The sequence below is a fragment of the Mauremys reevesii genome, linkage group 4, assembly GCF_016161935.1.
Source record: "Mauremys reevesii isolate NIE-2019 linkage group 4, ASM1616193v1, whole genome shotgun sequence".
NCBI lineage: Eukaryota > Metazoa > Chordata > Testudines > Geoemydidae > Mauremys > Mauremys reevesii.
Genome location: NC_052626.1, coordinates 143,765,132 through 143,778,521, shown reverse-complemented (window position 1 = coordinate 143,778,521; position 13,390 = coordinate 143,765,132). Strand labels below are relative to the sequence as shown.

Sequence of the window (13,390 nt, the reverse complement as noted above, 5' to 3'; positions counted from 1 at the left end):
TTCTTTTCCTATTTTAGGCTCAGATCCTACCCCATTGACAATGATGTTCACTATGTTAGTCAACCGATCACTGCTACCTTTATGGTGAAAACTGTAAATAAACCCCTCTGATTGAAATAAAAACAAAATCTGTTTGAAAACAAAACCAGGGCCCAGTTGTGCGAGGCACTGCCTGTATCCTGGGCAGGCTACAATTTAAGCATAAAACGATACCCATGGGAGCAGGTGCTAGGCGCTGCACAAACAACATTGGGTAGAACCACCCTTAGTCAAGCTGCAGATTTGTCGCGGCATTTTGTATCAGAAATTACAGAGCAGTTATATAAGTTTAGTAAACGTCACAGGTCCTTAAATTTACTGTTACAGCTCCATGATTTTTAATAAAACCTGCCCTCCTTGCCCTGCCCAAGAGGCACTAGCCGCCCAAAGAAGCACCTTCCCCCAGCACTGCAACCCTAACCCCAGCCTGTGCAGAGGGGTCGGGGTGGGCCTCAGTGGATCTGGATGGCAATGCCATCCACTGAAGTTTGGCCTACCTCCCCCACCATCATGACTGGTTGCGGGGGCATATCTGAGTGGCACTGGAACCTGGCAGGCCAGGTCTCAATGTCCAGAGCAAGGTGTTGGGTCCAGCCCTGTGGGATAGGAGCTGCCATTGCAGGGTGAGGCACCCATCCAAAAAACAAACAATCACAAAGAAATGGGGAAATCGCCCCATCTGTGACATTTTTCCATCTTTGTTGAACGTGTAGTTTTAACCCTGAGCTAACACGGGGATTGCTCTGCTCTCTCCAGCAGGGCACGGGATCACAGGAGGAAAGAGGGCACAGGCTGAATGTGGGGAAAGCGTGGCAGGAAAGCAGGATCCCACGGCTCACAGAGGGAGCCATGCACAGGACGCAGTCCATCCCCAGGGTAAACTCAGCCAGAGACCAGATGTGGCTACACACCAGAGACTCCCCATGGGCCGGGGTCCTCATCACTGCATTGACTGTGGCAAGAGGTTCAGCAACCCCTCCGCACTGACCCAGCACCAGCGCACACATGCCGGGGAGCAGCCGTACCGTTGCTCTGACTGCAACAAGGGCTTTGCAGAGAGCTCAAAGCTGAGAATACATCAGCGCACGCACACAGGGGAGCGGCCGTACCGTTGCTCTGACTGCGACAAGGGTTTTGCACAGATTGCATACCTGAGAATACACCAGCGCATGCACACCGGAGAGCGGCCGCGCTGCTGCCCCAACTGTGGCAAGAGATTTGCACACAGCTCAAGCCTGAGAACACACCAGCGCACGCACACAAGGGAGCGTCCGTACCACTGCACTGACTGCGGCAAGGACTTTGCAGAGATTGCACACCTGAGAATACACCAGCGCACGCACAACGGGGAGCGGCCGTACAGCTGTGCTGACTGCGACAAGAGCTTTGCACAAATCGCACACCTGAGAAGACATCAACGCACACACACTGGAGAGCTGCCACACCACTGTGCTGACTGCGGCAAGGATTTTGCACAGATTGCATATCTGAGAATACACCAGCGCACCCACACTGGGGAGCGGCCATATCGCTGTGCCGACTGCGACAAGGGCTTTGCACAGATCGCACACCTGAGAATACATCAACGCACGCACAGTGGGGAGCGGCCATACTGCTGCATCAGCTGTGGGAAGAGCTTTGCAGAGAACTCAAAGCTGAGAATACATCAGCGCACGCATACTGGGGAGCGGCCGTACTCCTGCACCAACTGCGGCAAGAGCTTTGCAGAGAGCTCAAGCCTGAGAATACACCAGCGCACACACACCGGGGAGCGGCCGTACCACTGTGCTGACTGTGGAAAGGACTTTTCACAGATTGGACACCTGAGAAAACACCAGCGCATGCACACCACGGCCGGCCATTCCAATGCACTGACCGCGGCAAGAGCTTGCACAGAGCTCACATCTGAGAATACACCAGCGCGTTCACAGCAGGGAGCGGCCGTACAGCTGTGCTGATTGGCAAACGCTTTGCTCAATTGGGCGACCTCACCTGGCACCAGTTGACTCACCAACACCCCTCTGCCACCGCTAGGGCTTGATGGGCTTCTGGCAGCCAGTGGGGAGACCAGGGAGTGGTCCTGTCCCCATGATGCCCAGCAGAGACTGTGTGGGGCAGGGAAGGGGACTTGGCCGAGCAGTGTGGGGAAGAGCAGACAGGTGGGGGGATTTTAGAGCACATGGTCACAGCCTACTCCATTAGGGACCCCCTGCATCAAGCTGGGATCCACGCAGGTGTCTGTATTCCCCTCTGCTCCCCCTCACACACATCTAGCTGTGAGGCAGCCAGGACAACCCCCCACCCCCATCTAGATGGGACCGTGTCAGGAATTTCCCCCCACTCCTACCTCGGTTTCAGCCAGGGGGGTGACTCTTAGGGGACATCTGGAGCTGGGATTTGCATTCCTGTCTCAGTGTGGATTGGTCTGAGGGGCCAGGGTAGGACAGCCTGGTGCGTGAGATTGAAAGACGACTCAGGAACTGCTCATGCCGTCTACTTTAAATTCAAATGTGATGAAGAAGAACTACGTACCTAATCTGTAACAAAGGTCTCTAACCAGGTGTTTCTTTGCTATTAAAGGAGCTGATGCATTCGGATGGCATAGGGAAAAGCCAATGTGAAGTGTAAATCTCTCAGATAAACCAACCAAAACGTTCTAACGCCTGACTGACCATGAGGCCTGATGGACTGTGTGACTGGCAGGTGCACACAGAGACTTTTGCATTACTCCTTGGGGAATGCCGTGCTAAAAATTAAACATTCTGCAAACCCTATTTAAAAATTCTGCATATTTTATTTGTCAATATAACACACTATAATCATGCTAGCTTCCATTATTTGGGTGATTTATTTCAAAATACCTGTCAGCTACTATGTCTAAGCTGAAATCACAACTGAAGGGTGTTTACCAGACATGTCTGGGGAGTGGATAAAAGTGTTTCTCAAAAACAAAGACGTTAACACTTCCAGCCAAGGCGTCCTCAAAGCTGAGGGGCCATCACCTATCAGGTAGCCATTCTTTGGAAAGGGAGGCAATCAGGAACAAACAGACCTGCATTTAGAAAACAACACCATGAAATCTCTTTGCCACCAAAGTTCACATCTCTCCACTCAGCTGAGAACTTTGTCTAGGGGTCACTTAAAAAAAAAAAAAAAAGCATTTCAAAGGGAGATTGAACTATAAAAGAGAGAGGCAAAAACACCTCATTATTTCTCACTGTTCATCTCTTGTTATCACCTAAGAGGACAAAAAGAAAAGAAAAGCAGCTCTCGGACCTCAGGAACTGATCCTGACCTGAAAACTTGGTCAGCAATGCTACCGGAAACCTGTGCTAAGGGACTTCACTTCGCCCCAAGTCTAGTTTGTTCAGTTTAGTACTAGGAAGTGTTTTTATCTTTTTTTTTTCTTGCAACCATTTCTGACTTTGATGCCTCATCACTTGTACTCACTTGAAATCTACCTTTGTGATTTAAATAAATTTGTTTTCTTCTTTAATTGAAATGAATCCAGTATTGTGACCTGTGTGGGTATCTCTTTTTGGGGTGGGAAACTGTTATATCTTGATCCCCTTGGAGGGGCAATGGACCTATTGTAGCAGGATTGTCCAGGAAAAGGCTGGACAATACAGGCTACACATTTTTGGGGGGAAATCTGGGACTGTGTGTGTGTTGGGGTCACCCTGGAGTAATAACCAAGGCTGTGAAAGCCAGAGTGTGAGCTGAGCGTGGCTGGCGGGCAGCAGCTACACACAGACACTCGGGGTAAGACCGGAGTGCTGGAAGCTGTTTGTGTGTGGGCCGGGTTGGGAGCTACAGCAGCAAAACATTACTGGGCACCCCAGCTTACCGGGCAGGCGGTGACATTACCCCCTTCCCCGCCCCATGTCTGGATTACATCCTGGATCCTTGGACAATGAGAATGGACGCAACTCATATCCTGGTTGGATGTTCCAAGCTTTTGCCATGAGTACAGGTCATTTACTGATTGGCCCAGGCCAGTTTTGCCCAGCAGTGACCAGGCTGCACTACCCAGCAAAAATGATATAAAATGTCCGATGTTGTTCAGCATGTCATTCCTGAAGTCAAAACGTCTGCATGAAAAAGGTGGTGAGTGTGACCATCATGGCCTGGCCAAGGAGAGCACCCCCTACAGAAAGCAGTTTCCTGCACTACACCAGCTGTGCTAGGCATCCCGCAGACTCTTGATGCGTTTTACCTTGGACCATTTATTGTGGCCATCGGGGGTGGAAGGCCTGGCCCAATGGGCAGGATGCCCTCTTTTGGCCTCGGTGCTGGCGCTCCTGCTGACAAAGCCACATTCACACTGCCACTTCTGTCGGCAAAACTTTTGTCTTTCTTTGGGGGCTTTTTTAAGTGCCTGTGAAAGACAAAATGTAGACATACCATTACTGCGCAGCCGGGCCTGAGCCCTCTTGTACCCACTGGTCCTCACTCCTCTCCGAGAGCTGGGAAAGAACCCAGGAATCCGGGCTCCCAGCCCTCCGCGTAGCCAACTCCCCACGGCCCCACTCACAGCCCAGTGGTAGGGACCGGGCTGCCCCCTTACGGGCTTCTGCCGCCCGGGCTCCAGGTGCCGCGAGCGCCCCCGGCGGCTGGACTCGGGACCCAGGTGTCCGGGGGGCTGGGCTGGAAGGTCCCTGCGCTGGGGCCTCCCCCGGCTGCTGGAGCCGGCGGCGCAGGCGCAGGCGCGGGGCGGAGCGGGGCCAGCCCGGCCCCTGGGTCCCAGCCCGGCCCGTGCGCAGGCGGGTTCCGGCTGCAGCCCCAGCGCGGGGAGCGGGCGAGAGGCGGCCCCGGGGAGGCAGCAGCCGCGGGGCGGGAAGTCGCTGCCGGGCGCAGGAAGCGGCCGGGGCCGGAGCCGAGCCCGGCGATGGCTGCAGCGGGGCCGGCGCAGGTAGGACGCGGGGCGGGGACTCCCCGGCCGGGCACTGGCTGGTCCCGGCTGGGGGCCGAGCCGAGGGGGGCCGGGACCCGGGTCCCTCCCGCGCTAGTGACCCCGGGGCCGGGGGCTGCAGCAGCCGGAGCGCGGGGGCCGGGGAGCGGCGCGGGGCCCCCCCCGGGGCTGGGCGGCCCCGGCCGGGCGCGGCCCCTTCCCCCGAGCGCGGCCCCGGCCGGGCACTGGCGCCGGAGCCGGCGCCGGGCCGGGAGCGGGGCTGCGCACAAGCCGGGGGCGGGGGCGGGGACTCCGGGCGGGGGCGGAGCCTGTTCCCTGCCCTGGGGTTCGGGCCCTTCCCAGCGCCCCGCCCAGAGCCCCGTGGGGAGCCGAGGGCGACTCCTGTCCCGGCCAGCAGGGCCCCGGGTCCCTGGGGGAGCTGGGGGGGGGGGAGCGTCCCTGGGTCACAGGTGCTGGGCGGGGGGGGGTCCCTGGGAGTCGCTCCCCTAGAAACCGCGTCCCCTGCTGAGACTCCGGGCTGGGGGCTGGGGCGGAAGGTGCTGAGTGTGGAACGCTTGTGCCAGCAGCTCCAGGTGGCGTTTGAGGACGTCGCTCTGTATTTCACCCGGGAGGAGTGGGAGCTCCTATCCCAGCCAGAGAAGCAGCTGTACCGGGACCAGATGCTGAGGAATTACCAGGCCCTTGTTTCCTTGGGTAAGAACCAATTTCCCTTCTTTTACTCACAGCTATGAGTTCTGGTGGGTTCCCTTGATTCCTCAGCTGCCATGTGGTGGCAAATGTCAGCCCCTTTCAGGCTGGCTTCCTGTTAAAGGAGAAATCAGGGCTACAGAGCCTGGATCTAATCTTAGTCTAACATATTATGTACCTCAGTCCTGCAACAGAGGTGGTGGCAAACAGCACATGAGCAACAACCGCTTCCAGGAATCCTAGCCCAGACATGGAGGGCAGCAACTCTGCCTCAAGAACTGACTCTAGACAAATAAGGCAGGAAGAAAACTCTCCTGCTGATTGTAACAGCTCCACGCCTCCCCCAAAAGAATGAGCATCATAAATTTAACAACCGTACAGTTGAACAATGCTGCATCCTAAGCAAAAGGACTGATAGGTCTGTGTAATGGAGCCACCTTGTGCCACATGACTCAGCCCCCAAAGCAAATTGAGAAGGTTCCATAGCTTCAGAGTATGAACCAAACTTGCCTGGTGGGAGATGGGAAGAAATCTCTTCTAAGGAAGGTTTATATCATTATTCTTCTACTTGGGATCTCTTGGGCTTTCCTCTGAAGCAGCGACTGAGAGCAGTGTCCCGCTGTGCCAGGTACTGTGTGAACACACCTGGCCGAGGTCAGGGCCTTGTCGCACCCAGTGCTGCGCAGCCACACCTTGACTGAGATCTGGGCCCTGCTGTGCTGGGCTGCACCAACATATAAATGATTCCCTGCCCCCAAAACTTGAGTGAAAAACGGATTCTTTCCCCCCAAACAGGCTATTCAGATTCCACACCAGACTTAATCCACCGAATCGAGCTAGGGGAGGCAGAGCTCTGGATCTGGGATGCTGAGGACTCCAGGGAAAGCTCAGGGCCTGAGAGCCCCTCCTCAGGTAAATCATAACAATCCAATCCCTTCTGATTTACACAGCTGCTGGCAGAGAGCTCCTTAATATAGAAGTGTAACAAGGGGTGCTCTTGGGTGACACAACTGAGAGTATCAATTCAGGACGACCTGGTTAGAGCAGGGCAGTCACAGCCCAAGGCTGGGGGTCCTTCACTATTAAGGCACATCAAGCCAGCCAAACAGAGAGGATTACGGTTTCACGCCCCTGGTTAACCAGAAGTCATACAAGCAATTCCCTCAGATAGCCCAGTTCCCTTGTATCACCACCAATAGCACGCCTTATAGGAACAAATGGTTATGAAAACCAGTGTCCCCTGTTAAAGAAAAAGGTTCTCCTGATCCCAAAGGACCAAGCCCCAGACACAGGTCAATATACAATTCAGATTTCACCCACAAATCATGCTGTTGCCAATCCTTTAAAATCTAAAGGTTTATTCATAAAAAGAAAAATATAAATGAGAGTTAAAACTGGTTAAATGGAATCAAATACATACAACAATTGCAAAGTTCTTGGTTCAGGCTTGTTTCAGGCTTGATGGAATTACATCCAATGCATGGCTGGGTCATTCAGTCCTTTGTTCAAAACTTCATTTGCAGAGAGGTTACCCCAGAGATACGGATTGGAAGCAGGAATGAAGAATAAATGGAGGGGTTTCCAGGGCCTTTTATACCCTCTGCCATGTGGAAGGACCCCTTTGTTCTTACTGTGGAAAATCACAGCAGCAAGATGGAGTTTGGAGTCACAATGAGCTTGTCTGGGCTTGATATCTATGAATCATAAAACTGTAGGCATAGAAAGGACCTTGGTAGCAGGGGCGGCTCTAGGTATTTTGCCGCCCCAAGCACGGCAGGCAGGCTGCCTTCGGCGGCTTGCCTGCGGGAGGTCCCCGGTCCCGTGGATTCGGTGGCACGCCTGCAGGAGGTCCGCCGAAGCTGCGAGACCAGCAGACCCTCCGCAGGCAAGCCGCCGAACGCAACCTGCCTTCCGCCCTCACGGCAACCGGCAGAGCGCCCCCCGTGGCTTGCCGCCCCAGGCACGCACTTGGCATGCTGGTGCCTGGAGCCGCCCCTGTTTGGTAGATCATCTAGTCCAGTCCCCTGAAGTGAGGCAGGGCTAAGTATTATCTTTCTGGATCATCCTTAACAGGTATCTGTCTAACCCAGGGGTGGGCAAACCTTTTGGCCCAAGGGCCACATCTGGGTGGGGAAATTGTATGCAGGGCCATGAATGTAGGTCTGGGGCAGGGGGTTGGGATGTGGGAGGGGGTGCGGTGTGCAGGAAGGGGCTCAGGGCAAGGGGTTGGGGCAAAGGAGGGGTGTGGGGTGCACGAGGGGATTCGGAAAGGGTGTTGGGGTGCAGGGAGGGGGCTCAGGGCAGGGGGGTATGGGGTATGGCAGGGGGTTCAGGACAGGGAGTTGGAGTGCAGGAGCGGTTTGGGGTGTGGGCTCTGGCCCGACGCCACTTACCTGGAGCGGCTCTGAGGTGGCAGCGGAGCACACTGGGGCCAGGACAGGCTCCCTGATTGCCCTGGCCCCGCGCCACTCCAGAAAGCGGCTGGCACCACGTCCCTGGGGCCCCGGAGGGAGGGAAGGCAGAGGGCTCCCCATGCTGCTCTGGCCTGTGGGTACCTCCCCCAAAGCTCCCATTGGTCTGCGAGCTCCATTCAGGTGGTCTGTGGATAGCTCCCTTTAAGCCTGACAGTATTCCCATTGACTCCTAAGTAGCAAGCAGCACTAGTTTGATGGGGTTACTGCTTGGTGTTTTGTATAATAAAGACCTTATTTGCAAGTTCTTTGAAGCAGGGATCTGTGTGCAAACTCCAAGCCATGTGTTAATGTGCTCCAGAGCCTATAAAAACTCAGTGAGTGCTCTGGGAGTTTTGAGTTGGTGACACACACAACACAGTGTGAAACCGGGAGAACGTTGCCTGTTTCTACAGGGCTCTGGTGCATTTGCACAGCGTGGGTCCTAAACGCTCATTTAAAATACCCATAACCAACCACTTGATATTTGACTTCCCTTTGTACACCTCTACCCCGATAGAACGCTGTCCTCGGGAGCCAAAAAATCTTACCGCGTTGTAGGTGAAACCGCGTTATATCAAACTTGCTCTGATCCGCCGGAGTGCGCAGCCCTGCCCTCCCCGGAGCACTGCTTTATATCCAAATTTGTGTTATATCGGCTCGCGTTATATTGGGGTAGAGGTGTATTTTCAGTGTTGTCACTTGTTTGTTTGTGCTTTTGTTTTGCTGTTTGTGTCACTTTATTATTTATTTTTACTGTTCTCTGTGTGTGAGGTTTTAATCAAATTTACAGTACACATCTCAGAGAAATTGCGTAAGCCTGAGTGAATGGCTTTTACTCTCCTTTTCAGTATCAGAAAATATTGTATTCATATTTGTGATGAGAGAATGAATATTTCTAGTTGACTCAGAGATTTGTTTAGTATCTTAAAGCTGAGCTATGTGTGCAGTTAATATGGATGCAAGCGAGATAGTGGGTTTTTTTGTTTTTGTTTTTTTTTAATACAGCGCTTTTATCCAAAGCGCCTTACCATAGTTAGCTAATGGCACAAACAACATTTGGGAAGTTCATTAAGTGGTCCACCGAGACCCTCAGGAATTTTCAAGAGGTCCATGAAAAAAGAAAGTCAAGAACTATTGGACTAGATGAATTCCTGAGATCTCTTCCAAACCTAATCTATGATTCTATGAAAATAAAAACCTCTGATGGAAATAAAACCAAAATCAGACTGAACATGAACCAGGGAGCCATTTTCACCTGTGTTAGCCCAAATCCTGGATGTTCCAGGTGCTGCCTGTTGCCCGGGCAGGCCACAGTTTAAGCACAAAACAAGACTCACGAGGTGCATGGCGTACGTGGGAACAGGCACCGGGCTCTGCACAAACAACATAGGGTAGAACCGCCCTGAGTCAGGCTGCAGATTTGTTATGGCATTTCGTGTCAGAAATTACAGAGCAGTTACTGTAAAGTTAGTAAAAGTCCCAGGTCACTAAACTTACTGTGACTGCTCCCTGATTTTTAATAAAACAATTCCTCCTCCTCACCCTGCCCAGGCGGCACCAACCGCCCAGCAGGTCCCCCAGTGCTGCAACCCTGACCCCAGACTGGTGCAGAGGGGTTGGGGTAGGCTAGAGTGGATCTGAGTGGCAAGGCTGTTCACTGAAGTTTGACCTCCTCCTCCTACCATGATGACAGGAAGGAGGGGCAAATCTGAGTGGCACTGTAACCCTGCAGGCCAGGTCTCAATTCCCAGAGTGAGGCGTTTGGTCCCACCCTGTGGGACAGGCACCGCCATTGCAGGGAGAGGCACCCATCCAAAAAACAGTCACTGAGAAATGGGGAAATCGCTCCATCTGTGACATTTTTTCCCATCCTTGAAAAACCTGTAACCTTAACCGTGAGCTAACACCAGGATTGCCTCTGCTCTCTCCAGCAGGGCTCGGGATCCTGGGGGGAATGCGGACACAGTCTGAGTGTGCAGGAAAGCAGGATCCAACAGCCCACAGAGGGATCCATGCACAAGACTCAGTCCATCACTGGGGTAAACTCAGCCAGAGACCAGACCTGGCTACACACCAGAGACTCCCCATGGGCCTGTGTCCCCATCACTGCATTGTCTGCGGCAAGAGGTTCAGCAGCCCCTCCGCACTGACCCAGCACCAGCGCACGCACACCGGGGAGCGGCCGTATCAGTGCACCAACTGTGGCAAGGGCTTTGCACAGAACTCAACCCTGAGAATACATCAGCGCACACACACCGGGGAGCGGCCACACCACTGCACCGACTGCGGCAAGGGCTTTACACAGATTGGACACCTGAGAATACACCAGCGCACACACACGGGGGAACGGCCATATCAGTGCACCAACTGTGGCAAGAGCTTTGCACACAATTCAACCCTGAGAATACACCAGCGCGCGCACACTGGGGAGCAGCCACATTGCTGCACAGACTGTGGCAAGGGCTTTGCACAGATCGGACACCTGAGAATACACCAGCGCACACACACTGGGGAGCGGCCGTACAGCTGTGATGAGTGTGACAAAAGTTTCATCAGTGCCTCTGTGCTAACCAAACACAAGCGCACACATACAGGGGAGCAGCCACACCATTGCGGTGACTGTGGCAAGGGCTTTGCACAGAACTCAGGCCTGAGAATACACCAGCGCACACACACCGGGGAGCAGCCACACCACTGTACCGACTGCGGCAAGGGCTTTGCACAGATCGGACACCTGAGAATACACAAGCGCACGCACACTGGGGAGCGGCCGTATCAGTGCACCAACTGTGGCAAGAGCTTTGCACAGAACTCAACCCTGAGAATACACCAGCGCACGCACACCGGGGAGCAGCCACACCACTGTACTGACTGCGGCAAGGGCTTTGCACAGATCGGACACCTGAGAATACACCAGCGCACACACACTGGGGAGCGGCCGTATCAGTGCACCAACTGTGGCAAGAGCTTTGCACACAACTCAACCCTGAGAATACACCAGCGCACGCACACTGGGGAGCGGCCGTACAGCTGTGATGAGTGTGGCAAGAGTTTCATCAGTGCCACTGCGCTGACCAAACACAAGCGCACACATACAAGGGAGCGGCCGCACCATTGTACTGACTGTGGCAAGGGCTTTGCACAGATCGGACATCTGAGAATACACCAGCACACACGCACTGGGGAATGACCACACCACTGTACTGAGTGGGGCAAGAGCTTTGCAGAGAGCTCAAAACTGAGAATACATCAGCGCACGCACACCGGGGAGCAGCCACATCGCTGTGCTGAGTGCGGGAAGGGATTTTCACAGATCTCATACCTGAGAAGACACCAGTGCACACACATGGGGGACTGGCCATACAGCTGTGCTGACTGTGGCAGGGGCTTTGAGTATATCTCAAACCTGAGAGCACACCAGCGCGCACACACCAGGGAGCGGCCATACAGCTGTCCCAATTGTGGCAAGAGCTTCAGCAGCACCCAAGCAGTGACCAAACATCAGACCGTGCACACCGGGGAGCGGCCATTCCAATGCACTGTCTGCGGCAAAAGCTTTGCACAGCGCTCGCACCTAAAAATACACCAGCGCGTTCATACCGGGGAGCAGCCATACAGCTGTGCTGATTGTGGCAAATGCTTTTCTCAGTTGGGCAACCTCACCCGGCACCAGGTCACTCACACCAACACCCTTGTGTCACTGCCAGGGCCTGAGGGGCTTCTGGCAGCCGATGGGCCTGGCACAGTGCCAGCAGATGCAGACCAGGGAGTGGTCCTCTCCCCATGATGCCCAGCAGAGAGGCTGTGGGGCAGGGAAGGGGACTTGGCTGAGCAGTGTGGGGAAGAGCAGACAGGTGGGGAGTTTTAGAGCAGATGGTCACAGCCTACTCCATTAGGGACCCCCTGCATCTAGCTGGGATCCACCCAGGATATCCCCTCCCCTCATCTAGCTGGAATCCAGCCAAGTCTCTCTTTCTGTCCCCATCCTTCCCTCCTGCCCCCCCACATCTAGGTAGGATGCAGTCAAGACACATACCCCACCTCCTGGTCTAGATAGGACCCAGACAGGATCTTTCCACCACACCTACCCTGGTTCCAGCTGGGGGTGACTCCTGGGTGACATCTAGAGGTGGGATTTGCAGTCCTCTCTCAGCATGGATTGGGCTGAGGGGCGGGGCAGGACAGCCCAGTGCTTGTGATTGAAAGAAGACTCAGGAACTGCTCATGCTGTCTATTTTAAACAGAAATGCGATGAAGAACTATGTACCTAAAGGTCTGTCTAACCAGGTGTTTCTTTGCTATTAAACAAGCTGATGCTTTCAGATGTCATGGGGAAAAGTCTGTGTGATGTGTAAAGCTTTAAGATGAACCAACCAAAATGTTCTAAGGCCTAACTGAATATGAGGCCTCATGAACCATGTGACTGGCAGGTGCAGAAAGAGAGTTTCCCATTTTAGGTCAAAAAAAATAATTTTGCACACCATATTTTAAAATTCTGCATATTTGTCAAAATAATACCATATAATTATGCTAATTTCAATTATTTTGGTAAGTTATTTCAAAATACCTGTTGGCAACTATGTCTATAACAGTACAAACAACTAAAAAAGATTCAGGGAGTGATTTTTCACAAATAGATTCCATACTAGACCTATTAACACAGACCTTTGAGTAATAATTCATATAAATGACAATGTATTTCCTGTGCCCCTCAGACATGGTGCAAAGGCTTGGGGGAGCCAGGGAGAGGGAAGTAATTGCTGGGAAGGAGCCTGGAGTGAGCTTTGAGAGTTGTTGGGAGAAGTATGAAATGGTGGGTTGGTTGTTTTTTTTGGGGGGAGGGGGGTGATAGAGAGTTGGAGAACCTCAGAATATCAGAGTTGGAAGGGACCTCAGGTCATTTAGTCCAACCCCCTACTCAAAGCAGGACTAATCCCCAGATAGATTTTTTATCCCAGTTCCCTAAATGGCTCCTTCAAGAATTGAACTCATAACCCTGGGTTTAGCAGGCCAATGCTCAAACCACTGAGCTATCCGTCCTCCCCTTATTTCACCTCGATCTCACCCATTCAATCAGACACCTCTGATCCTCTCCCCATAGGTCTCTGCATCCCCACTTGCATTCAGCCCCTTGCTCAATGTCACCCCACTGGCTCCTGTGACCACCCCCACCCCAGCAGCCCCATGTGCCCCATTGTGTCCATCCCCCCCCATATCGCTTGCCCCACACCTGGCCCCGTGGACACAGTGCTGTGAAGAAAGAACCTCTAACCCCCTCCCTCTTCTCCAGCCCTGAGCC

At 53.6% G+C, this 13,390-nt stretch overlaps 2 protein-coding genes across 2 annotated transcripts in view; both read left to right on the top strand.

Annotated features, from left to right (window-relative positions):
- The window catches only part of LOC120404059 (zinc finger protein 420-like), a 34,541-nt gene extending 31,345 nt beyond the window's left edge, over nt 1-3,196 (top strand). Inside the window, exon 7 of the mRNA XM_039536068.1 lies at nt 796-3,196. Within this exon, the coding sequence (XP_039392002.1) occupies nt 796-1,997 (1,202 nt within the window). The 3' untranslated portion in view covers nt 1,998-3,196. The remainder of the gene's footprint in view (nt 1-795) is intronic.
- Nucleotides 3,197-4,804: 1,608 nt separating this feature from the next.
- On the top strand, nt 4,805-12,603 carry LOC120403164 (zinc finger protein 436-like). Its single transcript, XM_039533983.1, has 4 exons — nt 4,805-4,951; nt 5,515-5,644; nt 6,434-6,550; nt 10,023-12,603. Exons 1-4 carry the CDS (start codon nt 4,928-4,930, stop codon nt 11,279-11,281), a joined length of 1,530 nt encoding a protein of 509 aa, XP_039389917.1. The 5' UTR covers nt 4,805-4,927; the 3' UTR covers nt 11,282-12,603.
- The last annotated feature ends 787 nt before the right edge of the window (nt 12,604-13,390 follow it).

Bases quoted from the DNA above. Each gene is read 5' to 3' on its own strand.
- LOC120403164 (XM_039533983.1), top strand. From the start codon at position 4,928: ATGGCTGCAGCGGGGCCGGCGCAG. The intron at 5,645-6,433 runs GTAAGAACCAAT...CCCCCCAAACAG, and splicing joins CCAGGCCCTTGTTTCCTTGG to GCTATTCAGATTCCACACCA. The intron at 6,551-10,022 runs GTAAATCATAAC...TGCTCTCTCCAG, and splicing joins GCCTGAGAGCCCCTCCTCAG to CAGGGCTCGGGATCCTGGGG.